The 25,999-nt window shown below is 36.2% G+C and overlaps 1 protein-coding gene across 6 annotated transcripts; it reads right to left on the bottom strand.

Moving 5' to 3' along the window:
* On the bottom strand, nt 1-24,746 carry LOC101245351 (protein PHYLLO, chloroplastic). 6 transcript variants are annotated; one of them, XM_004237181.5, is made up of 27 exons: nt 24,193-24,746; nt 23,904-24,095; nt 23,220-23,431; nt 21,903-22,020; nt 21,684-21,800; nt 20,007-20,105; nt 19,333-19,392; nt 19,080-19,151; nt 17,898-18,008; nt 17,634-17,828; nt 16,546-17,208; nt 14,268-14,492; nt 12,462-12,764; nt 11,772-11,839; nt 10,942-11,100; nt 8,476-8,601; nt 8,261-8,392; nt 8,063-8,177; nt 5,563-5,718; nt 5,035-5,271; nt 4,757-4,924; nt 3,750-3,893; nt 2,706-3,167; nt 1,884-2,177; nt 1,646-1,803; nt 1,427-1,534; nt 1-654 (listed from the first exon to the last, which is right to left on the bottom strand). In XM_004237181.5, exons 1-27 carry the CDS (start codon nt 24,349-24,351, stop codon nt 411-413), a joined length of 5,097 nt encoding a protein of 1,698 aa, XP_004237229.1. In that variant the 5' UTR covers nt 24,352-24,746; the 3' UTR covers nt 1-410. The 6 variants fall into 6 exon arrangements, with proteins under 6 accessions (XP_004237229.1, XP_019068768.1, XP_069152983.1 ...); XM_019213223.3 differs by having other exon boundaries at nt 19,316-19,392; nt 24,193-24,448; XM_069296882.1 differs by having other exon boundaries at nt 19,316-19,392; nt 21,684-21,778; nt 24,193-24,422.
* Nucleotides 24,747-25,999: the final 1,253 nt, after the last annotated feature.

Below are 25,999 nucleotides of genomic sequence, written 5' to 3'. Positions count from 1 at the left end.
TTAAAAAACACAAATTTGCATAGCACATTGGAATGTAATAGAGTTTATTAAACCTAACAAAGTTTAAGGAACTTGTATTTTGAATTTGATTTACAAAAAGGAGATTTAATCATTCAGTTTCCCTCGCGAGGGATATGACTATTCTAATCATGTAGTAGTCAATGGGTAGCTTCTATGATGTAAATATTCAACAGCCATGATTCTCCTTCGATACCGCAGTAGTCTCCAGTTCTGTCTTCCAGGAAGCGGATTTTATATTTTGGCATCAAGCTCTAAGGGAAAAACAATGCTAGTAGTAGACAATATGACAGCAGAAGGAACCAAGCTCCAACTGAAGAAAATGTATCTTCCAGATATCTAATGCTGTTTGTTCTTTCAAGTGACTGATAAATGTTGAAAATGTAACTTTATTATGAATTGAACTCAACTTCTCTGATAAACTGACTTATTGCACTGATAACGGTGAGAGGATTCTCTATATGTGCAGCGTGACCAGAATATGGAATTTCAACTATTTCTGGAATGTTTGTAGTCTCTGTGCTCTGGCACATTGTGTCACACATCTGTTGAGCAATGTTCTTAAATTTAACATCTTTCTCTCCAACAATGAGCTGAAGCGGTACTCTGCAGCTCTTCAGATCCTCCCATAATGGCCTGTTATACATGACAAGGATAATTAGAACGTGGGGGCTTGGTAAAGGGAAAAAACAGAAGATGCATTAACATGTTCTGGAATATGAGGATATCAGTTGAAGATATACTCAAGTTACTGAGATAAACATATTGACTTCACACCATAACATGCCGTCTAACTAGAGATCTACTTAGGATAGCAAAAGATCAGAATGCCATGGAAATTCAACATCCAGATGAGAAGCATGACTCTTAAGGTTTCTCAGAGAAATATGAACATTTCAATCAAATTGATTAGAAATTACATGAAGAAAAAAACAATTTAAAGGGCCTGCCGTATCAATAGATTCTATGCAATTACTAATCCTTATGACAAATTCTAGCAGAAATTAATCACTTCTCAGTCGGGAATTATTTTCTCTCAAAGTGCAAACTTTTCCCTTTTCTTTACTGGAGAAGCTTTTGTCCATGAACATATAAGCATGCTATTTCTGGTTTCTACTTGTACTAATGTTCAGCAATTCTTCCCCTTAGCTCTTCTGAAACCATATATGAGAATTGTGAAGTGACAGTCATGGCTGAAAACTGGAACTGACCCACATAGACACTAGAGGCAAGAAAGACTCTTGTGAATGAAATTTCTTCCTAAAAGAATTGTCATTTATTTAGTTTAATAGTTTTTCCTTCTAGAACTTTCTCTTTTCCTTTTAGACTCTTTCCTGAAAAATCGAAAGGCAAATAAGAGAATTCACACCACAAATTAAAAACGGCAAAAGATTTCTCATCAACTTACGGCTGTCTCCCAACACTCAGATCTGCTAATACTCTCCCAAGATTTTTCAGATCACAATGCTGCAATCGGCTAGCAAGTATTTCATTGAAATGTGGATGAGCTCTTAAACTGCAGGATGCAAACATATTTAACATGTTAGCAATTGCTATGGCACAAATCATATAGCACAAAACAAGAGTAGATATAAACTCCTATAGAGAGAATCTCATCAATACCTACCTATTCCAGAGATCTCCAGAATACCAAGCATCTAAAAATGGCTCTAAGCCAGAAGCAGCAAAAGAGCAGGCGAAAAAATCATCCTTGGCTCTACGTACTTTTCTTGCCTCTTCATCTATCAATCCTGGACTTCCAGATATTATAACAGCTCCAGCAACCTTCCGTCAAGAATATTGAACAATCATATAAACTGGGAAATGTTTTGCAACATACCGTGGAAAATATTTATACAGTATACCTTGTAATTGCATCTTAGAGCCATGTAGAGAGAAATCCTTGCTCCCATAGAATATCCAACAAGAACAACTTTTTGACACTGTAAACTGTCAAACAACTGCTGCAATATTTTTGCAAAGGCCATAATTGACAACCCTGGTTCCTCCAAATCAAAATCCTGGCCGAGCAACTTTGATCTTCCATGTCCAGGTAGGTCCACTGCAATGCATCTAGCTGAGCCTGATATAGACTTCATAACAGAGATCCAATCTCCTCCAGTTCCAAGGAAGCCATGAAGAAATACTACTACACTACTCTGCATAGCTCAGATTGTGCATAAAAGTATATCATTGGGTACTTCAAGGTTAATGAGAAACAGAAAAATTGTCACCATGTTAAATAACAATATTTCTTTTTTTATAACCATGGTGTTTGAGCTAGCTGACGCACACCTCAACTAGTTCCACAAGATACCTGCCACCTCCCACAAGCAACAGGTACTAGGTAACTCTGTCCACCAAGGTTAGGAAACATGAGAAGAAATCACCTAGTATTTTTGCCGCTGCTGGAATTTGAACAAGAGACCTCGTGGCTCTCAACTAACTTCTTTGACCAATAGGTCACACCCTTGGGTGCTGCTAAATAACAATACTTTACAACCATAATTGATAGAACTGGACTTAAAATGAAAGCAATCAAGAAGGAAAAATAAGATGACATCTGGTACCCATTGTCAATCGTTTTTCCCTATTTTTTGTCCAGCCAGATTCAGCATAATTAGATTGCAGTAAACTTCTTCAACTAGCTATTAAGCATTACCAGAAAACATAATTTGACTACTTACATCATCCTTTTTTCCAATTTCTTGCACGTTAAGACAGATGGAGGCACCTTCAAGATCTGCCACAAATTCATATGCATGAAGTTCTCTGGAAGTACAATCAGGAACAACTGCATCTTGGTTGAACTGAAAATGCTGCAGGATTTGAGCAGCGTCAGTAACAGATGCCTCCACAACACCGTTGCAAGGATTATAGCCAATCATTAAAGGCCTTCTGCTAACATCTTCCCTAAGCCATTGATAAGTTCCAAGACCGTGGGCTACGCAAGAGTTCTCTTCCTTGTTAAGCATTCTTCCTGTATCTAACTTCATCAGGTCAACATACCGTGAGAACTGAATTAGAGCTGATAAACCCAAGGAACTTTCAAATGTGGCACTGATAACAGCCATCTTTCCGTGCTGGTGAGCCCATCGCGCAAGCAATGCTGCATTTTCAAAACCGCCAACGACGCTTGGTTTGATAACCTGACATGATTTGGAAACTGCTTTTATTTGTAGTAACAAAGTCAGATCCAGTTACCTAGCTACTGTAACTGTAAGCCTACTTTGATCGAGATCCCAATTTTGATAATAACTGGACTTTGCCTTTGAAACTACAGTAGATGCAGCAATCATGAAGTTCAGTTTGTTATTTTCAGTTTTCATACGTTGATATCCTTTCGAACATAGCATACAATAATAGGTACACAAGACAAAGTAGAAGATTCACTTCATATGAAGAATCTAATGACTGCGGCTGTAGTCATTATTATTTTTTTTCAAGATGGAGAGGATGATGTGACCCTGCTCTCTGTCCTGTGCAAATAAATGGGTTTCAAAAGACCGGATGATCCATTTCATTAATTACTTCGGAACAATAAGATTGAATTTTTTATGCAGATCATTACAAGATTGACTCATACAGATACAAATATAATAGGGAAGAATTCCTTTTTTAAAAAATTAAGTATCTAAAAGGGATAATTTCCAAATATAATACCTATGTACAACAATTAAAAACATGCCACATTCTAAGTAATGATAGACCATAATACCCTGTAGACTTACAAAAGCAACTATCATTGGGTGATTGTACTTTACAAGCACGTTAAGGTGATTTTTCCTTATACTGTTGATAGTTTCATCAAGAGCTACTGGTAAGCCAGTCTCCTCGCAGAACTTGATTATGTCATCTTCATTATTAACAGGCTCCTGAAATAACCAAAAAAAAATTCAAGTATCTAATATCATAGGAACTGAGAAATAATGACTGAGAAACGAATGCTTAACATTTATGCAAACTACGATGTTGAATCGTCTGAGCATTAAACCAATGGTCGAGGGACAGGACACAAGCAATTGACCATTTTCTAAATTACCAATCCCTGAAATTAGGTATCCAGTAGATTGAACTTATACAACTTAAAGATCATAATGCTGCCTCTTAGTTACGGTAGTTTAATGCCTTGGGATGTTATTTCTTTAATGGATTTCTTCACAAGTCACGTCTTATTATTGCCTTTTGCAACTATCTTACTTTTATTTTATTCAAGACTAATATCTCTTTTGTACCTCTTCAGTAATATAAGTATTCTAATATGCCAGTAATGCTGCATATTTTGATGTAAAGACGAAGATATGTTGAGCTGCAGCACAAATATTGTTTTGAGTCTACAACATCAAAGGAAGGAAAGAGGGAAAAGAGGAAAGATCAATGGCTTCTGAAGAAATAGATGACAAGATGCATTTAAATCTGTTGACAAGCTTAATTGTAAGAGATGCATCTTAGTCTAATTACTAGATCGATTGTAGGAACTTTGTGTCCCAATTAGCTGTAACTAAATATTCTCTCTAATTATTTTCTTTCCCAGAATAGTTGTAGAACTCACTCATGAGATGCAAGGATATACTGAAATACAAAGAAGCCTCTCTTTTCACTCAAATTCTACAAAATCTCACCCCCTCCATCTTGAAAGTGTTCTCAGTGGTTCTGGCCATAAAAAGGCATTTTGTTCCCTAACTGCTTGAAATTATGACTACCTTACAAACATCTAACAAGTGTTTTGGTGCATTACCTCAATATACTGCAGGCCACTATCTTTTACAGAAAGGCCAAATTTAACAGCTTCATCATAGTTCCAACTTCGATTTGCATCAGCACGCAGCTCAATCTCCCAACCAATTTTCTTTCTTACCTCCTTTATAATTGCAATGTCCACAGTGGGATCTGCTTGACGTGCTACCTGTGTGGAAAAAAAAAGAAGTAATTAAACTTTTTTACAAATTGGAATCATAAGAGCTGAAAGTTACAAAATTACTACCAAGTTTCACATTTTGAAAATGATACTCCCACCTTTAGCTTTATAGCAGTAAATCCTTCTCTGACAAGTGTTGTTGCAACAAGAGCCATTTCACTGGGACCACCATTAGACTCAAGCAGTGCACAAACTTTGACATCTAAAGAACTATCAGTTGATTCTTCTGTTTGTACGCGGAGTACATTCAACAGGCTTGAACCTTCTCTAGCTGCAATAGCATTGAGGACAGCCATCTCTAGACCAAATCTCACACTAGGGAAGATTGAATTGGGCTAGAAATGAAGTGAACATAATTCAGAAGTAAATTTGGAGAGAAATAAGGGGCAGCCTGGTGGACTAAGCTCCTGCTATGCGCGGGTCCATGGAAGGGTCGGACCACAAGGGTCTATTGTACCCAGCCTTGCCTTGCCTTGCGTTTCTGCAAGAGGCTGTTTCTACAGCTTGAATCTGTGACCTCCTAGTCACATAGCAGCAACTTTATAGTTACACCAAGGTTCCCTGCAATTGCAGCATCTCTAGATGTTCCTATTACTATCCATCAAAAAGAAGATGCATCAACATACCTGGATACCTAATCTTTGCCACAGCCAACGAGAAAATGAACCCTTCAGCAAAGGAAGAGAGTGGTCAATAGTAGCTCCTTCCACAACATGAATAAGGAATTGAAGCTGCTCTTCCACATCAAGTAGGTTCTCCTGGTGGATCTCAAGTGGTGCAACCTGTTATATTAATAGATGACAACCCAGAATATTTCAGCTTTCCAGAGTTCTGTCTAGAAATTGGAGAAGAAGGCACGGGGACCAAGAGAGGGAGATGGAGGAATAAAGCAATACATTGTCAATAAATTTAAAGCTTATTCTTGAAAACTAGGTTTATCCAGAAAATCTAGTTTACAAGTTGAATATCTTATATGCTCTTCTTTTCTCTCAAGTGAAAAAGTAGAAACAGCAAGAAGACATGCTTTACTAAGTTAAATAGAGACTAAGTTGCCTACTTCAAATAGTATTTTCAATTAATGTTTCTGAAGCAACACATGGAAAAGCTCATCAATTTACTATATATGATACTGTTAGGTTTACAATATTTCACACTTCCTCCTGACCCTACTTATTAGGCAGACGAGATTTCCTTTTAATGACTCATGAATTATGCCTGTTCTGATTCAACTTCATAAACAAGCATGGTTGTTCCGACAATATCTGGCTGTTCTGACAATATCATGTATTATTTATATCTATGTACAAAAAGGAATGTTCAACTGAGCCTTCAACTACTGCACAGCTGCACCATCTGTGTCTAACTGATATATCATAGTATGAAAAAGAAAACCTATCTTCAAAGCCTAAAAGCAAGTATATTAGCAGTGACTTTTAGCTAAGCGTATCTCACTTCATCATTTCCTGTTGCAAGCTCCCAGCTACCACAGTTTTAGAGTAGCTAATTTATAACATGCACAACACATTGTTTTTTGAGAAAGATGCACAATACATTGTTATTGACATTGGATTACATGTAACCCTTCTCTACGCTAAAAACTTCTCTTATTTCATAATTAATTTGCATGTATGATATAATGGGATTATTAGATAATAAGACCAATGATGCTTAGAGGCAAGGCCAAATGTGAGAATTACCATGCCATCCAACATCTGTTGTGACTTGTGAAAAGCCCATGATGAGAACTTAATATTTAAGGTCAACCTTTTTCCATAACCACTGACCAGTTCATTACATTGACTGTCAATCATCCGTATGCAAGAGAAATTCATACATCAAGAAAGAGTAACATGATTTAGCAATCCCAGGACTGGAAAGCATTCACAAATAACGAGGGGAGTTGGATGAGAATATGGACTTCATAATCACCAACAACACTTCATGGTTTCAACCTCAATGTTATATACTATACATATCATGATGTTTTAAATTTAGCTGTAACTGTGCACTCTAAGTAGGTATGTCACTGTCACAGCCCAAGTCCATGGCACTTATTGTTTGCCTTGGCCCAACAGACCTCATAAATTTGTCCCTTGGGCTCTGTCATCATCGAGTCCAAAAGCGTGGGTACCATGTGAACTTGTGCTCTATCTTATATAGCATTTTCTCTCTCTCTTTCAGATGTGGATTTGCCTAAGGTGTCATGTGTAACTCCACTTCATAAGCTTGTCATACTAGATGTCTACCCCTTCTTCCTAAAATGCTCTCATCAGTCCTCCCTCTGTCAAAGGCGTCAGATACACCCCCTTTTAGGAATTAAGTTTTCCCACTGAACTTTGAGCCACCATCATACTATGGGTATCTGACTCTGATACTTAATGTCATAATCCACATGTATTGTCCACCGTGGTCCAACAGACATCACGGACTTGTCCCATGAGCTATGCGGTCATCAAGCCCAAAAGCACGAGTAATATGTTACTTGTGATCCATCTTATGTAGCACTTTGCCTTTCTTTCCTTTCATTGCCTAAGGTATCATGTTTCCCATGAGCTATGCGGTCATAAAGCCCAAAATCACGAGTAATCCGTGAACTTAATTTGTCATAATCCACATATACTGTCCACTGTGGCCCAACAGACATCATATAGATTTGTCCCATGAGCTATGCGGTCAACAAGCCCAAAAGCACAAGTAATGCATGAACTTGTGATCCATCTTATGTGCCCCTTCTCCAAAAAGCTAGCCTTTCTTTCCTTTTGACCCGTCCTCATTATCCTACCTTCCGTCAGGACAATCACAATCGCATGAATACAGCTAATGTTATGTTTCTGATAAGGGTGCAGTACAGTTACAAGCTTTTAATTCATTTATCTTATTTTATTTGGTCAATATTAGTACATTTTGGAGGATCGTAGAAAGTACTTATACCTATTTCATAACCACTCAATATTGATATGTAAAAGCAAAAAAGGATCCATGTAACATAGCTAAATACTACCTACAAAAATTTCAAGAAAAAATGCTAGAATGCAGGCATCAAATAGCTTTTTAGTTACCGGACTATCTACAAATCAAGAGAACCTCCCCAAGGAGGGTGAAAGTCAAAAAATGGTTGTGAATTACCTCTCCGTATCCAGTATTACCATCTTCAAGACACAAACTTATAATGAAGCCTTCTCGGTGGTAGGTGGATCTGTGACTTTCAGAAGATGAAGTAGGAGGAGACGACAGCTGAATTCTACCATAAAACAGTATTGAGAAGTTGTGTCAACTTTTCAGGACCCCAGACAGAAAATGTCTGTGCAGTATATAAATGCTAACCTATAGCTTGAGTACTGCATTTTACCAACTTTGCTGGGTATGAACCCATCATTCATCGAATTCAAAACAGTTAGTTTCGAAAGGCTGTTGAAAGCATGATCCACTCCTTGCTGTGAAACTTTTCTCAGCATACTGAAAGAAGAAAATGTCTTAGTTGAGAATGTTCTCACTAGTTAAAATTAATAAGACGTTGGACTTTTAACATAACTAACTACCTATGAAAGGCAGCATTGGCATCAATGGTGCTATCAACCTCTATAACAAAATCTTCCTTGTCTATTTGAGATGCTAATAGAGCATCTTGTAGTTCCATTTTGCTCTGTACTTTCAAATGCTTCACACTGCAAACAAAGTTAACAAATTCAAGGAACCAACTTTGATTAATATGGGCTGTAAAAAGGCAATATCAACTTTATACCAATATTTGTATCAAACTATTAGAAGAAACTTGTCTCAGTTCATTAAAACGAATTTCTTACCAAAGAAATAAGTTCTAGAAGAATGCAATGATAACTTTGTGATATAAGACACATAATTATGGTGTGAGAAACAAGCCATAATACAGTATGGGATAATATAAATGGCACCCTAACAGTCTAACTTACCCTCGATTAACTACTCTTTTCTATTTTCGGCAACCATTATGGCAGTACAAGTTGTATTTCAACTGAACATTCTGGCCACATCAAACCCTTTTTATATGACTCTTCTAGCTGCACCGCGTTTCTTTCCGGTAATCATTTTGGCAAAAACCTCTTTTCTATGATTGCTCTAATGGCTATTGGCTAGGCATCTCTTCTCAATGGCCATTCTATAGGCATAACACCTTTTATCTGGCAGCACATTGCCTTTTTACCTGTGACCATATTGGTAGTACCATACCTCTTCCTAGCCATTCTCATGAAGCCAGTTTTTCCTCAGAAAGCCTGCCACTATAACTTTTTCATCAATATTTAACAAACTTTTCCCGTAAGTTTTTCAAACAACCTTTCCATCATCTACCTAATTTATATTTTTCAAAATAAGCAAATCTAAGTCGGTTTTGGCACCTCAAGATTCAGAAGGCATGTCAGAATGCTGTGATAGTCTTGTAATGTTAAAAGTAAGAAGACGTAATGAATCATCTTTAAAGATTATGAACTCTGAAACAAGACGTAATTTATATCATCTCTAAAGATGTAATATACTTGGGTCAAAACCAGAAGATTCATGCGTCCATCTTTTAAGGGGTAGTATACATATTGTATTGACATTATAACAAAACAAGATAAATACGCATATTAATTTCACTACAAAATGCTTGCCCTTCATGGCTAAACTTTAGACAGCATGATGATGGAGGGAAATTAAAAATGAAACTACTAGTAATCTATAAGGAAAGAAGTTCCCCATCTAAAGTGTCCACCACTGCAATAAAAATGTGAACTTCATAATAAGGTTGCTGCTAGAGTAGGAAGTCCTATAATCTTTATGAAGAGATATTCCTATATACATCTTGAGTCCAAATACTTTATAAGTAGATAAAGCACTAAATATCATAAAAGGGGGAAATATCCTGATGCGACACTGATTCCAATGCTAAGAAGCTGTGAACCTGCTTGCTTGAATAAAGCTCCCTTACACCCTAAGACACGTATTGTTCAGGGAAATCAATTCGAAGGGGAGAAACAGGTTCCTCGTCATACTTGAGTAGGACCTGTAATAGATGTTTCATGAGCAACTGAACTGACTATACAGGAAAGAGGAAAAGAAGAAGAGATCTAATGGAGCAACTGACTATACAGGAAAGAAGAAAAGAAGAAGAGATCTAATGGAGCAACTGATAGAAACAGAGATGCTACAGATAAATTGGCTCTCTATCAGTTAAAAATTAAAGGTCCCAGAATCCAAGTAGGAGATAAGGCGAGCAGTTTGGGTGAATCATAGAAATGTGTGTTCTTCAGGAAAATTGAGTCATGCACATACCGTGCTCAAGAACGAAGCATTGGAAGGCAAAGTCCAAGATGGGATAACATACACTGTGAAAGAGTAGCAATCAAAGAAGTCAATGAGGAGAATAGATTGTTGTACAGGGAGACATCTTAAGGATATTTGTACAAGTTGTTCACAATACTCTGGCACCTAGTTTGATATTGTTGAGTCCCACATCCGAGTAGGAGGTGTAATTTAGTCTCTTTATATGTTCTTGGGCAATCCTCAAAGCTTATTTGGAGGAGTCAGGTCCAAGGCCCATTTTTTTGTTGTTGTATCAAAGTTAATCCCATGTACTTCACCCAATGTTGGACACTCATATTATATTTTTCATGCTCTAGATGTCCAGTCCTGAGCATGGGAGGGAAGGATGTCGAATCATACACCAGTTTAGGAGGGGTAATTTAGTCTCTTTATATGGTCTTGGGTGATCCTCACTACATGAGCTAACTTTTGGACTTGAGTTAGGCGTAAGGTCCATTTTTTTTATCAGTTACCTCATAGGAATAATCTTATCAGGAATAAGAAGATAAGAAGGTCAAAATTGGCAGAAGCAGCAGAAAATCAAGATGTAACTTTAGAGCGGAAAACTGGAAGTGAAATTGTAACATTAATACAAAATTAAAATCATATATTAACAGCAATATATATGTAACACAAACAATAAAATAAATTGATGTTTAATGGAAGTGGCAACAAACATTTCTTACCCATGTGCCATGCATAGGTTGTGAATTGAAACATTATGAGATGTGTAGAAATACTGGTCTAAAATGCTTCTGGCAGTCATATTCGCAAGAGGAAGGAGACTGAATATGGCGCCACCACGGTTGTTAATAACAACTATAGTCATGGGCTTCCGCAGCATCCTTCAAATATAAAAGAAATATGTATCATTTGGTGAGTATAACTTTTCATGTAATTTTCCATACATGAAGCAGAAAGATGTTTAACATAATAATATATCATCTAAATCATATGTTATGTTAGAAGTCAAAATCAAACATAGCCCATCAGTTCACCACATGAAAAATTCAAGCATGATTCATATGATCTGTCCAAGGAACCAAAACAATCAGCTACCTATCATAACAAGCAATGGATAAGAAGGAATACAGTATTAAAGGAGCATGCATAAGCAATGGAACTTGAGAAAAAAGACCTCCCTTCTATGAAAACAAGAAGTCCAGTTAAGCTATTGAAGAAACCAATCAGTTTGAATTGCACTTTGATGGTAGTAACACAAGTACTAGGCAGAGAAGCAAAAAACCAATAAACATGAAAAAGGAAGTTCTGCAGCATCAATAAATACTAAAAAAAGAGCAAATTAGAGAAGTAGCAACAGTGGGGGTTGCTTTATGACATGTTCTATCTAAAACCAAAAGGCAAATAAGGATAATGAAAAAGAAAACTAAAATGGTAATTTCACATCATAGCTTCATTTTTCTATAATAATGCATGTCACTTGAATCAGCTCTAACAAAGCAGCATTAAAGGATGTTAAACTGAAAAGAAAGAGAAGAAAAATAACACTACTCACTGCTTTCTCAAAAGGGACAGCCCATTTGTATCATGCAGAAAAGAAACATCTCCAACTACACAAAGTACCTAAAAAGAAGCACAATGTTAAATTCCACCATCATCTGTGAATAAAGCATAAAATAACAGAAGAAAAATCTCCAGAACAAAGGTGAACCACAGAAAAAGGAAAATGATATCACTTCAAGCTAATGATTTTGAAGGTTGAACATTGAACAGGGACAGGAAGCTAGAGCAAATTGAACTGTGTGATAATCTAATTGCTAAGAATTGTATTAGTTTCAGAAACTAAATGGGCTTTGAGCAGTCTTAAAAAATATATGAGGTGTCTTTGCCAGCCATAGTGAAGTGTGATATTCATATTTTATACTACTTTTCATTGGTCCCAACCGATTCTATATCTTACATCACACCTCAGCCAGTGAGCGAAAATATTTGCTACAAGATTATTCTTGACACAAAAAGCTATAAAATAAATCACCATAAGAATTGTAGTGAGAAGCAATTACAAGAAGTAAACAAAAGTAATCAAACTTCAGTGACCACATACAATTAAAAAAAGAAAAGTCCAACATAATGGGAGTTCTTATTACACTATATTTTTGGTAAGAGCAACATGATTCTTAATTAGATTCCAATGAATGATTAATAACCAAATATTCTTATTTGGATCAAAGTTTAATCCACTCACTCTTTTGTTGCATCCAACTGCGAAACCAACAGCTGTGCTAAGCAGACCATCAATACCACTAGCTCCTCTGTTAGCAGTGACCTGAATAAAGTGGCAAGTTAACTCTGAGCTGAATATGACTTCATCCTGGGTACGTTCTTTCCAGTTAAAGTTACACGCATACATGTCTGCATCACGTATTGGCATGCTGTTACCCAAAAATACAGCAGACTCGCAGTGAATAGCTTCCAGAGTCATTTGTGCAACGCAAGGCTCAGTCAAGGAGTACTCAGAATTGATTAGAAATGAGATATCCCATGCAGCCTAGATAACAGGAATGGATGTCAATAAAATAACTAAGATTGTGGCAAGGAATAGTTATGAGAATAGGATGAATAATAAACACAAGATATAGTCATACTATAAGAGGAACCAGTAGCTCAAACAATTACTACCTGACTTAACAAGAAATAAACATGCATTTTCTCTCCCTCGAGAAGCTTTCAAAAATAATCACATCATAATTGAGGATTTCTTTTTATGACAGTGGTGTTTGGGCCAGCTCACACTCACCTTGATTATTACACCAGGACCTTCTACCCTCACCAACACTGGCACCAAGTAACGCTGTCACCGAAGGGCGAAGGCTTAGGAAAATGGGGAAAAAATCACCTAGTGGATTATGCCTGAGACCTCATGGTTCTCTTCTACTTTATTGACCACTAGACCATATCTGTTTTTATAACTACAGTGTCTGGGCCAACTTGCGGGCACCTCGACGAATTCCACGATATACCTGCTACATGCCACCAACAATAAGTACCGCGTACTGTGTCACCCAAGGTTTAGGCAACTGGGAAAAAAATCACCTAGTGGATTTTGCCTCTGGTGGGATTTCAACTTGAGACCTCATGGTTCTCTTTTACTTTATTGACCGCTAGACCATACCTTTTTTTATAACTGTGGTGTTCGGGCCAACATGCGCGCACCTCGACCAATTCCACAGGAGACCTGCTACCTCCCACCAGCAATAGGTAACGGGTACTCTGTCCATCAAGAATTAGACACATGAGAAAAATCACCTGTATTTTTTTTCTCCGCTGGGATTTGAACCTAAGACCTCATTGATCTCTTCCCACGTCATTGACCACTAGATTACACCCTTGAGTGCCAGTAGCCCATACCCTTGGGTGCATTAGAACTAAGGATTTTATGTAGCATCATATTAGTGTATTCTAATAAACTTGCAGGCAGGCACTTAATAGGACTCCTAAGTCTTAATTTAGTTGATCATAGCTTTGTCCGAAGTTTTGCAATGCCATGCAGGCATTATCTGGAAATGTGGAATCTGAAAAGTCAGATGCATAACTAACACTGGCAATAGATTTAGAGATACATGTCTACAGAATATATGCATATTTGATATCACATGCGCTTGCAGACAAAGCAGACAGTTAGATTGATAGACAGAGAGAGAGAGGGGGAGTTAGGGAGGGAGGGAGGGAGAGAGACAGAGAGAGACAGAGAGAGAGAGAGAGAGGGAGGGAGGGAGAGAAATTCTTGGAAAATATTAAAAGTTCAGCTTCGATCTACACATCTCATAGTACTTTAAGACTAGCTCTATAATATCTAGTACAGTATAATGATAGAGCTGCAATTAAGAGTTGATGATGTCAGAGTTATCCTTTTCAATCTTTTACTTATATCTGGAGGAAGGGACAGAGTGGAAGTTCAAGGAAATATGTCACATACAGGAAATATAGACATTATACGCAGATTCATAATTTGCAGTATGGAAAACGATACGAAGTCAATTAAATTACATACCACACTATTCAATGCTTGTAAAAGACATTCCCATTTTCTCCTAGTATGTGGTGTACAAGCTGTGATCAAATAATCTGCAAACTGAGGAATTGCACACTGGATTCTATGTGTTACAATATGTGAAGGATCATGACGACTTGGATGATTGTCAACCAATATATATGAACATGGAAAACAGCTCTCTAGCAGTTGAGCCACACGCTTGCTTGTTATCCGACTTCCAATCTGTTATATGGACCAACTGAATGAATTTCCTTATTTGGCCACAATTAATTAAATGCATGTACCATGAAGCATAATTTCATATACATAGAATTTAACAGAATATATTGTGCCTGCTCGTTGAAATCCAACTTAAGAAATACTAATTTCGTCTCCTGGACATGATTCAAAGAATATAAAGTTTCCTACAAGAAAACAGAATCACTCAAAGTTATCTGCAAATAAACAGAATATATTGTGCCTGCTCGTTGAAATCCAACTTAGGAAATACTAATTTCGTCTCCTGGACATGATTCAAAGAATATAAAGTTTCCTACAAGAAAACAGAATCACTCAAAGTTATCTGCAAATCAACTACACCCAGCAAATTGTGAATGTCAGTATAAGAGGTCAAATGTTTTAGTATTGTATGTCTAATTGCTTAGGGATGGCAATAGGGTAGAGAGGGGCCAGGCAGGGCAACCAGGGGAGGACATAAATGGGGCAGAGAAGGGCAAAATTTATTTTGGTAAAAATTTCATTGGGGCAGGTCAGGTGGTGGGTTTTGGAGAAACAGGCCTAAGCCCACAAAAGTTAGCGATCATGTTATAAAAACTTATATACATTCTGCTCTATGTTAGTATATAATGTCTTAAAGAAATAAGGATCATTATTAACAGAAAAGGGGAAAATTACAGTGTCTTAAGGAAAGATTATTCAGTAGCTACATATAGATATGTTGCCAAATTTAAGAGGAGCTGGCGTTATAAATGCTCACACTCAATTTCCAAGACTGGATCAAAAAGAAACATTTCTATTATGTGTCAAATAGACAACCGTTTAATTTTTAATATAATAAAAGTTTTAATTTTACCTATCATAATTGTATGTCTATTGCTTTAGTAAAAGCAAAGTAACAAATGCCAAGATGGGGACCAGAGAGATAATTGTTATAGCCCTTGGATTGAATCAGAGAAAGGCAAGGTTACTATTTTATATGTATTCTACTTTCTGGACACTCATCTATTACTTAACCTATTTCTATTCTAGATGAAGCATCTTTCTAGACAATACTCCATCTATCTTAATTGTTTGCGTTCTGACGGTGCAATCTTGTTTAATCTTATTTCATCTTCATTCTTCTTATGAATGCTAATTTGACAACCAAGAAATCTGTTTGTGACCCGCCCTTTGGACCAATCACGGCCTTCTAAACTCGGTGGATAATGGGCCCAGCCCTCTACCCTTCTCCATCTAAATACCGGGCTCGTTTGGCATGTGGCTAGAATCTACAGCCTAAGCCACAAATTTTGCCACTCGCGCTAGGCCTTGGGGGAATTTGCAGGCATATATTTACACTTCTACATATCCTAAGACCTAAGTTTATCAGGTATTTCTCCATAATTCAAACTATAGATTGACTTGGGAGATCTCTTTATATGACTTGAGCAATCGTCACCTCTTAAGCTAACTTTTTGGATTGAATTAGGTCCAAGATCCATTTCTTTAACATAACTCATTAGTGTAATGTCACAATAATTGTACAACTTTATATATATCCTTTGTCCTTATATATCGAAATCAAAGTAGTCTTTCCATATATATTGAAATCAGAGTAGTCTTACCTTATATATCGAAACCAAAGTAATCTTTCTCCGCTCATTTGATTATGATATTGGACTGTTTAGCTAGCCATATACAACCAGAAGGTTCCATATCATTTTCAGAACAACAAGAGAAATTAAGACAAGCCATCCATCATTAAACAAAACAGACACTGCGGAAAGGTCAATAATCAGCAATAATGAAAGACCCAGGTAACTAATTCTCTTATGAGTAATTCCTATTTCAATCACAATATACGTTGCTCCAACTTGCCCCAATTTTGAAGGATAGAACCAGAAGTATTATTCCCATCCTACTAGCTATATTTTTATTTTGTTAGATACAGGCATGAAATGGAGAAAGTGAACCAATGACATCTTCTCCTAAGGAGTCAAGAACCAATGACGGAAACAGGTTCATCCCAAACACAGTACATGCAGCTAGATCAGAGAGTAGCTACTCAAGCACATACCTGGATTATCACATCCACCTTCATCCAATCCTTGATGGAGTCTGAAAGTAGCATATGATCTAGATGATCGATGAAAAGAATTCTATCTTCAAATTCAGGAAATGGAACAAAATATTTTCTCAGTCGGAGACCTGACAGAATGTCAACTACAACGGGCCATGAAAGGTGTTTAGCAAGGAGAAGAGCAGCCCATATATCATCCTCCCGGTGTATAGCGCCAAGCAACAGAAAGCCTCTACTTGCCTTATTTATCACTTCCAGAGCTTCATCCATGAAGGTATTGTAATTGCATCTATAAGAATGTTGAACTCGGATATAGCTGGTAAAAGGTACACTGGTAGACATCCAAGAGTCTAACCCTCTTAAACAAATAGGGTTCCATGTTCTTGGACTATTTTCCAGTGGTTCTCGAAAAGGACAGTTGATATGAACTGGACCACTTGGTGAAGAAGTTGCAATATTAACAGCAGAGTCAATGGAGGTAAGCACCATTCTTGCAGAAATATCATCACTGGGCACAGGAAGACTAAGGAAGTGCCTCACAAATGGACCGAAATGATTGACCTGATTGATGGCTTGGTTTGCTCCAACATCTTGCAGCTCTGGAGGTCGATCTGCTGTAAGTAACAGCAGGGGAACAAATTCTTGACTGGCTTCCACGACCTGTGCATTTCCATAGAACAGTTCTAAAAATGACTTGATACAACATTGCAACTAAATAGAATCCTACCTTCAAGAAGAAGGGGAATCTCTAAAGAAAATTAAAAATTTTCTGCAAGTATAAGTGGATGCTGTAAAGAGAAATGTAAAATGATGCATAACTTTTTTTATTTTTGAAAAAAGGTAACTGTTGTAAAATGAAGCATAACTAGGACACATAACTTTCTCAGGATAATATAGCATCTTACCCCATTGCAATATAAGATACATTTAAACTGATACAAGCATGTTCATGCAGCCGCAGATATATATCTCCTAAAGAAGTAGCATTCTAGTAAACAATTGCAAATATTGTCATGTCAATCAAGCTGGCTGCTTTATATAAGCTACTGCTGAAGTGAATATGAATATTTAATCTTAGTACTCACAGCAGGATGAAGATTTGAAACTGCTGTGCCTGATGACGTGATGATTACAGCGGGTTTGTGAGAACTTCTGGCAAAACCAGCGGCATGATATGCAAGTGAGCGTTCATCGATGCATGCAATACAACTTGTAGTAGGATGAGTAGAAGCAGCAATAGCAAGAGGAGATGACCGTGATCCTGGAGCTATACAAAAATACTAGATATGAAAGAATCAGATACATGTAGTCCAATTAAATAAAATTTATGAAGTTACAGATATTCTTACCGTCAGACCAAGTCGAGTGCATTCCTCAATTATAAGTGATGCCCACAAGATATTGATGTTTGCGCAATCTTTCAAGCGGCAACTGAATTGAGTGTGATCATTCTGCCGAGGCTGAAAACAGTAATGACCATGTGAGAAATATAGAAGAAAAATATTAGTGAATTGTGTCTCTATATTATTACACTCAGTAGGATACTCACTAATCTTTTTCTATATGAAAAATTATTTGGTTCACTACAAGATTGAGAAAGGATTTTGAAACAGCGAATTTCAAAGAGGCAATTGTTTGGTTGCTAATGCAATTGAATTTAGGATAAAAATATTCTTGCACATGATACAAAGATGTTTCACCAAAATGAGGATAGGCCACTTTCTCTTTGGTATAAATATTTTGCAAACTAATATTCATCTGGTCAATGCAGGATTAGTTAAAGTCAAAAGAATAATACCCAGCATTAGATTCTACTGCTGAGCTTTTTCTCATTAACCTCAAAACTAAGGACATCTAAAGAGAACATGGGAAAAATATAACCTACTTCCTCAAATGTGGTAATAGGGCATTTAGATGCTAATATATGTTAACTAAGAGGAGAACAATAGCTAACTTCGTTTTTTTTTACATTATAAAGAAAAAGCTATTTTTCCCCCAAGTTAGAACATAATGGTAATTTTCTTGTCAACTCAAACCTAGCTTTTTTTGGGTACTTTTATTGTAAACATGAGGTTACCCTATCTGAGGATACTGGTATGGAAACACATCGGTGTTAAATCACCAAATTAGCTGACGAGCAAATGCAACATTACCGGCATCATATTTTCTGGATATATATCTTCCAGAATCTTCATGCTTGAATATTAAGTAGCCATCTTTACCGAAAACCACCACCATCACCACCCGGTTTTATAGTACTAAGACATATTTAGCATAATATAAATAAACATTACTTAACTAACCAGAGAGTAAAAGAAATTTGTATTCTCATTTCTCTAAACATAATCTCTGCTAGAATTTTGGCTATAAGCACGTTCATGTAAAGATATTCATCATTCCAAATCATTCCCAAGTTACAACAAATCTATGAACATGATCTGCAACTCATTCAGCATCATATGTAGCACAAAGAAGAAGATAATATAAAAGAAAGGGAGCACGTGCCATTTCATATTCATAAATTAGCATACCATGTTATTCGAAACCGCAAGAGCAGGTGATAGTCTCACAACAAACTGGCTGGAATAGCATGAGGCATCTTTCTGCGTGAAGAAAATACAATTAGAGAAAATAAATTAGTAAATAAACAAAGCACGTTCATGAGTGATAAGAATGTGATCTTTCATTATCTACTGGCGGAAGACAGATCATTACTTGTTGCATCTCAAACACGAGACATGAGAAGTATCTGAGGAAGGATAATTACCAGGATAAAGGGGATACCAGTTTCACAGCACCAGGCCCAACATATTTTTCGAACAGTTTCTGAAGATTCGAGTATACCTATAAAAGGAATTAATCAGTGATCTTCGAAAGCAAAAACATGAGTGCAAGTGTTGATATTCATGATAAACAGTCATGTAATGGAGTCAACATCAATCTGTAGAGTCTCTTGTTACCAAATTAAGAAATTGCCAGTGCAGAAAAGCACTCTAGCAACAATAACTGTTACAAAGTACATCTGGAAAGTCGTAATACAGTGTATATGATTGTCCTTTATCAAGGAAGAGTAGACAAGAATTTGTAAGGCTGGAGAAACAAGAAAGAGTTTTGAGCATGAACCTTATGGTGTGCTTCGGCTGGAAATAGGAAGAAAGGGGAGCAGCGAAGGGAAAGCAAATGGAAGGAAAGAGTTCACATTGTTTGGCACAAGAGAAGTTGGAGGGTATTAGTTAAAGGAAGTTATGTAGGCTCAGGCATTCCCTAATTTTTGAAATCTTTGTGAAATCCAGAAATGTATTCCCTTTTCAACCCTTACGAAGGAAAGGACCAAAACGAAATTATTGCATTTTCTTAAAGGAGGTCAAGGCAAAGTGTTGGTTCCTCCATCATTTCCACTTCCTCCTTTCCTAGGGAATACCCCTTTGTCATAGTGCAATCTTGAAACTTAGTATTACCATTTGGACTTGTCCCTCCTGTGCATGGACTTTTCTATCAGTCGCACCAATGTGATTGCTGCAGCGTCCATCTTCTTCAAAACTGAAGTTACGTTCAGCCTGAATTGAGAAAAGGCTGAGTCAGTTGCACATAGCATGATGACATATAAAATAACAATACTCAAGATACTATTGGGCTTTTGAAAAAGCAGACACTTCCAGTATTATGTGTATTGTTAACGACTCCTGATAACAAGAGCAACAGGAGTCAAATTTAGTCACATAGATTTGTTTTCGGGAATATATCCCTAGTATGATACCTAATTCAGGGAAAATCCTAGGGTTGTGATTCCACCAATATGAGAATGAATGTAGGACACTAGAGGCCCAACATATTTTAAGATACATTAAAGCCACACAAAACAGGGTAAGATTAGAATTGATCACCTTAGATAGACGGTGCAGGTCACACACAAAGATGATAAAGTAAAAGAATGTGTATCGTCCACATAGACCTCCAAATTCACCACCTCATTGATGCAACACTATGATGGCTTAAGTGCTAAAGGGGGACAAGGTGGATTAAAATCACATGTACGGTAGTTACCTCAAAAGACTTGTAGATTTAAGTAAGACCAGCACAAGAGTAGCAAATGATCCATATAGGCGATACCTAGTAGGTTTTAAGGCTTAATTGTTGTGACACCTAAGTCATATGAAGTAGAAATAAGTGTGAGATTTAGAGAACTTTTAGGTTTCGAGCATCCTTAAACCACTTTAAAATGAATTATTTACCAGCATAGGACTAAAATTGGCTGGACTAAAGTGGAGTGGATATAAAGGATTCAGATGTCTGAATCCAACTAGTTTAGGATTGAGTAATAGTTATTGATTGATACCCGTAACGTAATGCAGGAGGTCCCCTCATCTTGAGGTGACTCTGTTCTGATATATGAGTGAAAGTTGTCATTTATAGAGTTAGGAAAAACATGGTTTAAGATTTTAACAAATAACATAGGTGAAATCAGACATCTCTTTAAACTTTTACCATTATGGTTGTTGAACTAAATATACACAAAGCATAAGATAATAAGATGAGGAATGGAAAAGTTAATTTCCTTTTTCACCTTGTTATTTTCTTATACTTTTTGATATGTTATTCCTTACATCAAACCAAAAGTACAGTTTTTAATCTGGATGTTAAGAGAGCCATCGGTTTCAGATTATCTGGCTTCTCAGAGAGAAAATGGAAGAAATGATTTGTTACTAGAACAAACTTCTGAGCAGTAGTAGAACAAAACAAGACTACTCGTAATGACGCAAAATACACAAGGTTAGGCCACATTGAAAGAGCAGGTTTCTTAAATGGGAAAGTTGACCAAAGACAACTTGTTGTAAGTAGCATAAATAGCCACATTTGCTTCCCTAACTCTACACTAGTTAGTGTAAGCACTGAGAAATCACTTCAAGCAAGGCCTCTACATATAATATTCATGCACATTAGCATTTCACAATTGCTCCCTTTTCTTTGAACCGGTTCAATGTGGCTGATACACTTCAAGAAGAAGGATACTTGAGTAGCAAAGAGATGACCATGACATCCCAGGAAAAAGAAACTCTCATGCTACAGTTGAACTTAAGAAAAACTTCAGGTCTAAATCTAATAGTCACAGACAATATATGGAAATAGAATATTACCTGCAAAAGTGATGACTCATATGTTTGAAGAGCCTCCTCAAAGGTACACATACAAGTGTCATTCCATGCCACCATTGCAGATAAGATAGAAGCACCTTCAAACTCCACTAGTTCAATCTAAGGTGATATTCGTTCAACACATAAATAACAATGAACATTGGATAGAATGGAGGAATTATTCAAGCGTAAACCATGGCCATGCAAGAAGATCTCACTTACCTGGGGAACAAAGAAGTAGAATAACCCAGCTTCTTGCTTCATGAAAGAAGATATTGTATCAAAACTTAGGTCCAAAAAGCCATAAGCCACCACGGGTGTTGATTCAACAGCACAACATCTGCAGCAGCACTAGTGTAATATTAACCTATTGATGTCTACTAAAGACGACAGAAAAATCACATCTTTTCTTCATGTGATTGTGAAGTGTGGAATCATGATATTTGTAACTCATCCTCTTTCTTAAGAGATATCAGAATCACATGTGATTTTCTTCTGAATGACAGAAAGAGGGGTCAAACAGCAACTGGCTCACTTCATTGAGGTACAAGTCAAGAATTAACCCCTTATAATCGATATTCGACATGATTACTAACAACACACAAATGCTGAATCAGAATTTTCATGTTTCTGAAACTACAAGGACATAATCACAGTTTTAGCCATTAGAATGTGATAACCACCAGACGTGAAGAGAGGCCATTTTATAACCTATTTGGATTCAATATCACAGAAAACTTCCAAGAGTTGCTCTCCCACCCACCCACCGCTCTTTCAGTATCTCCATCTCTTATGGAATTTCATCCAAAAAGACAGTTTTTTAATACAAAGAACAAGTACAGAGGATCCTATTGATACTCTGTTCTATAGGAAAGATGAGCTTTTTGTTCATGTAGAGGTCATGGAGTAACTCACTCTAGTGGATTATACAAAGTCCAGTCATGATGCTATCACCAATATTTGGACTAGTCTGGGTCCAAATCATTTTTTACAAAAAACATAATACAAGTTTCCTGAAATGGATCACTGTCTTCAATGCTTATGCAAGAACATTCTTGAGCTCTGACCAACATACTTTCACATCTGTACCACCTTTTCACATTATAAGCAAGGAAATTTGAATTTTTTTCAAGCACTAGCATTTCCCCTCAATTGTCTATAGGAACACTCATTCTCCTTCTTACATCCACTGTCATACAAGTTCCTCAAACAGAGAAGAAATAAGACTTTCCTCAATTAAACCTTCACTAAGTCTAATCCCACTAGAAGAGTTTACTTGTCTGCATCCATTGCTTCTTCATAATTAATTTTATAATATCACCAACTCTTTGAGGAAAAACATAATAAGATGGAACCTCGGGTTGCTTCCATTTCCACCAATAATTGATTCTAATTACACTTACATTAATCAAGCTGGATTCATATAAAATGATCGGCAGGAATGTGAAAACATAAATGTTCAAAAGTTCAAAAGGGAGCGTAAAAATAATCAGTTATGTAAGCGCTGAAGTTGAAACAGTGATGAAGGTCTGAAATTACCTTCCAAATTCCCCAGATTCTTTAGTGGCAGAAAATCCCTTCAAGTTGATTGCTGCCCCAATTCCAAAGATCCCACGTGTATGACCCATTTCAACTGATTTATATGATGGATTTTGCTTCTCCTTGGAAAGGAAAAACTGTGGGAATACTCCTGATGACTCCGGTTGACAGCAAAACCAATTCAAAGATTTTGAACTGGGAGGAACAGCAACCTACATATAAACAATCATCATCTCACTGATCTAGAAAGAAGACCCACTCTGATTGTCTATGTTTAGAATAAATTCTAATCCTATGTAAACTCATGGAAGTATATATCCCTAACAACATATCATCAACTAGACACTAAAACTTAACCAAGCAAGCATGCATATACTGCACCCATAGACATTATTAGTTTGAATGAATTCAGATGACAACATAAATCAGAAATTTGATAACTTCTCTATTTTCTTTTTGGGTCACTTCTAGATTTTTATGCAGCATCCTTGAGCGACGCGACGGCTATGCTATGTTGTTAACCATCTCTATATCTCTTATTTAATTGGATGCCCCCAAAAGGACAGCTTAATGAGTAAAGTTGTACAATTACTGCTTATCTAAGACTAATTACACAATAAAATCGTCCTAAGAGCACCACAGCTATCATTCACCTAATAAAGGTTTCCTACAAGGAAAATGTACCTGGAATCTGAACATCCCATTAGAAGAACAAGGAGGCTTGGCCTTGAGCTCCTCCACGGCCTCCTTAATCTTTTCCAATCCTTGTTCTAAAGTTAAAGCCGGAGACAAATTGCGAGTAATACACGTAGAAATCAACAATGCTGCATCCTCTGGTTCCAATACTCTGTTTTCTTGACGTGAACAGCGAACTACCTACGTACACATTTAGAAAACGCCAGAATTAATTATTCTTTTAAAAAACAAAGAGAAACCCATTAAGAAAAAAGTTATTTTAAGACAATTGAGAGACCTGAAAGTTTGTTTTTTTGCAGAGACGATGCAGTGTGAAGCGCCGGGAAGTAAGTAGGGGAAAATGGTTGTAGTCGATGACATTGATGATTGTACGGCGAATTGGGAGAGATGGATAAAAAGGGAATGAGTAAGTTCCGGTTAAGCTGTGAGAATTCATTACCGCCGGCGAAAATTTTCTGGCAGAAGACGGAGGAAGACGGTTAAAGGAAGTTGAGAGGATAAGGTGTCCGATTTTTTTAAAAAAAAAAAAGACTAATAAGGGGCATTTTCGATAGACTTTTTAAGGAAATTAGTGTGGATGCGTAAGAAATTATTTTTTTTTCTCTAATTATTTTTATGTTTGATTGATTAATTCTTTTAGAAAGATGAACTCTCAAAAATAATTTTTTAATAAAAAAAGGGTAAATATGTTAGTATTATTTTGAGTTTGCTTGTAAATCAGAAACAATTAACAACAAGGGTTATGATTGAATGGTTAGTATTTTTTTGTTATTTATAATTCGTTGTTATTTATAATCTGTGTGATCTCGAGTTTGAATTCGCCTAAGAATGAAATCGCTTTTGATAAGGAGATTCTTGAGAATTTTTAAGCTTGAATACTCATAAATAAATTTTGTGACCGTTAAAATTATGATTGAAATTTATCAAGAATGATATATTGAAGTTGTGTCTTATGTGATTAAAATTCTATGTTATTTGTTTGAAGATCATTTCGGATGGAGTTTATTAGTTGAAGTTCATTGAGATTAAATTTATTTTTTAGTATACACATCTATTATACAATTTTTTTATACAATATAAATACATTATCTATAATAATGTTACAGAAAAAAAAAATAGGTTATATGAGTAAAACTAAGATATACACTTGCGTTGGTGTAGTATTTCAAACATCAACCGTTAAACAAGCAAATATGTATTGTTAAACATTTGTATACTTATAGATGCTCTTGTAATGGGTGTATATTGCATTTTGATATTAGAAATTAAAATAGTAAGTACATGATAATTATAAGTAGGTATAAAGTATTGATGAATTAAATTAAGTGACTTCATAATCTTGAATTTTTGGATTACGACAAAAAAAATATAATAAAATATATTCGATATGGAGAAAACCCGTGGCTCTAATATGTTTTGAAGTCTACACTAACGTAATTGAAATTGTTAGCTACAAAAAGTTCTTTCATGGTCCAATTAAATTAATGATATTTCATATATGTATCTAATGATATATCTAACCTTGATGTGCCATTAATTAATTAAAATGAATTCTCAATATTATTTTCAACCTAATTTCTTATAAGAAATCTTATTTTATTCATATATATAGGTACTTAATTATCAACATGCTTGTCATTTTCGATTTGGCAATATACCATTTCTCTAATCACTAAAGATGTGGTCCAAACCACTGACACATAAACCTCAATTAGTGGTGATAATAGCATTATAAATTTCTAATAATCTTTATGCTTAATCCCTTTGGTCAGTAATTTGGAGACACTGTGAATTTAACCCTAAAAGTCTTAACACAATTAATAAATTAATTATCCACATTGAAGTGGATTTAGGCCTTAATTAGAGACGATAGATTAGCAACGGATAACATACGTTTGAATTAAAATATAATATATTTTTTTTTTTTAAATGCACAAACCACCACTAATATAATCAGACAAAAGTATTAGTATAAACAAAGAGGTGATGCTATCTAGTTTAGTACTACTATTCTTTTTTCGTCACTAATGATGAAAATCGTCAATTTAATAGCGAAAATATTAAATCGAGTCCCCTTACGTACG

Source organism: Solanum lycopersicum, chromosome 4, assembly GCF_036512215.1.
Source record: "Solanum lycopersicum chromosome 4, SLM_r2.1".
Taxonomy (NCBI): Eukaryota; Viridiplantae; Streptophyta; class Magnoliopsida; order Solanales; family Solanaceae; genus Solanum; species Solanum lycopersicum.
This window is presented reverse-complemented; position numbering and strand designations above follow the sequence as displayed.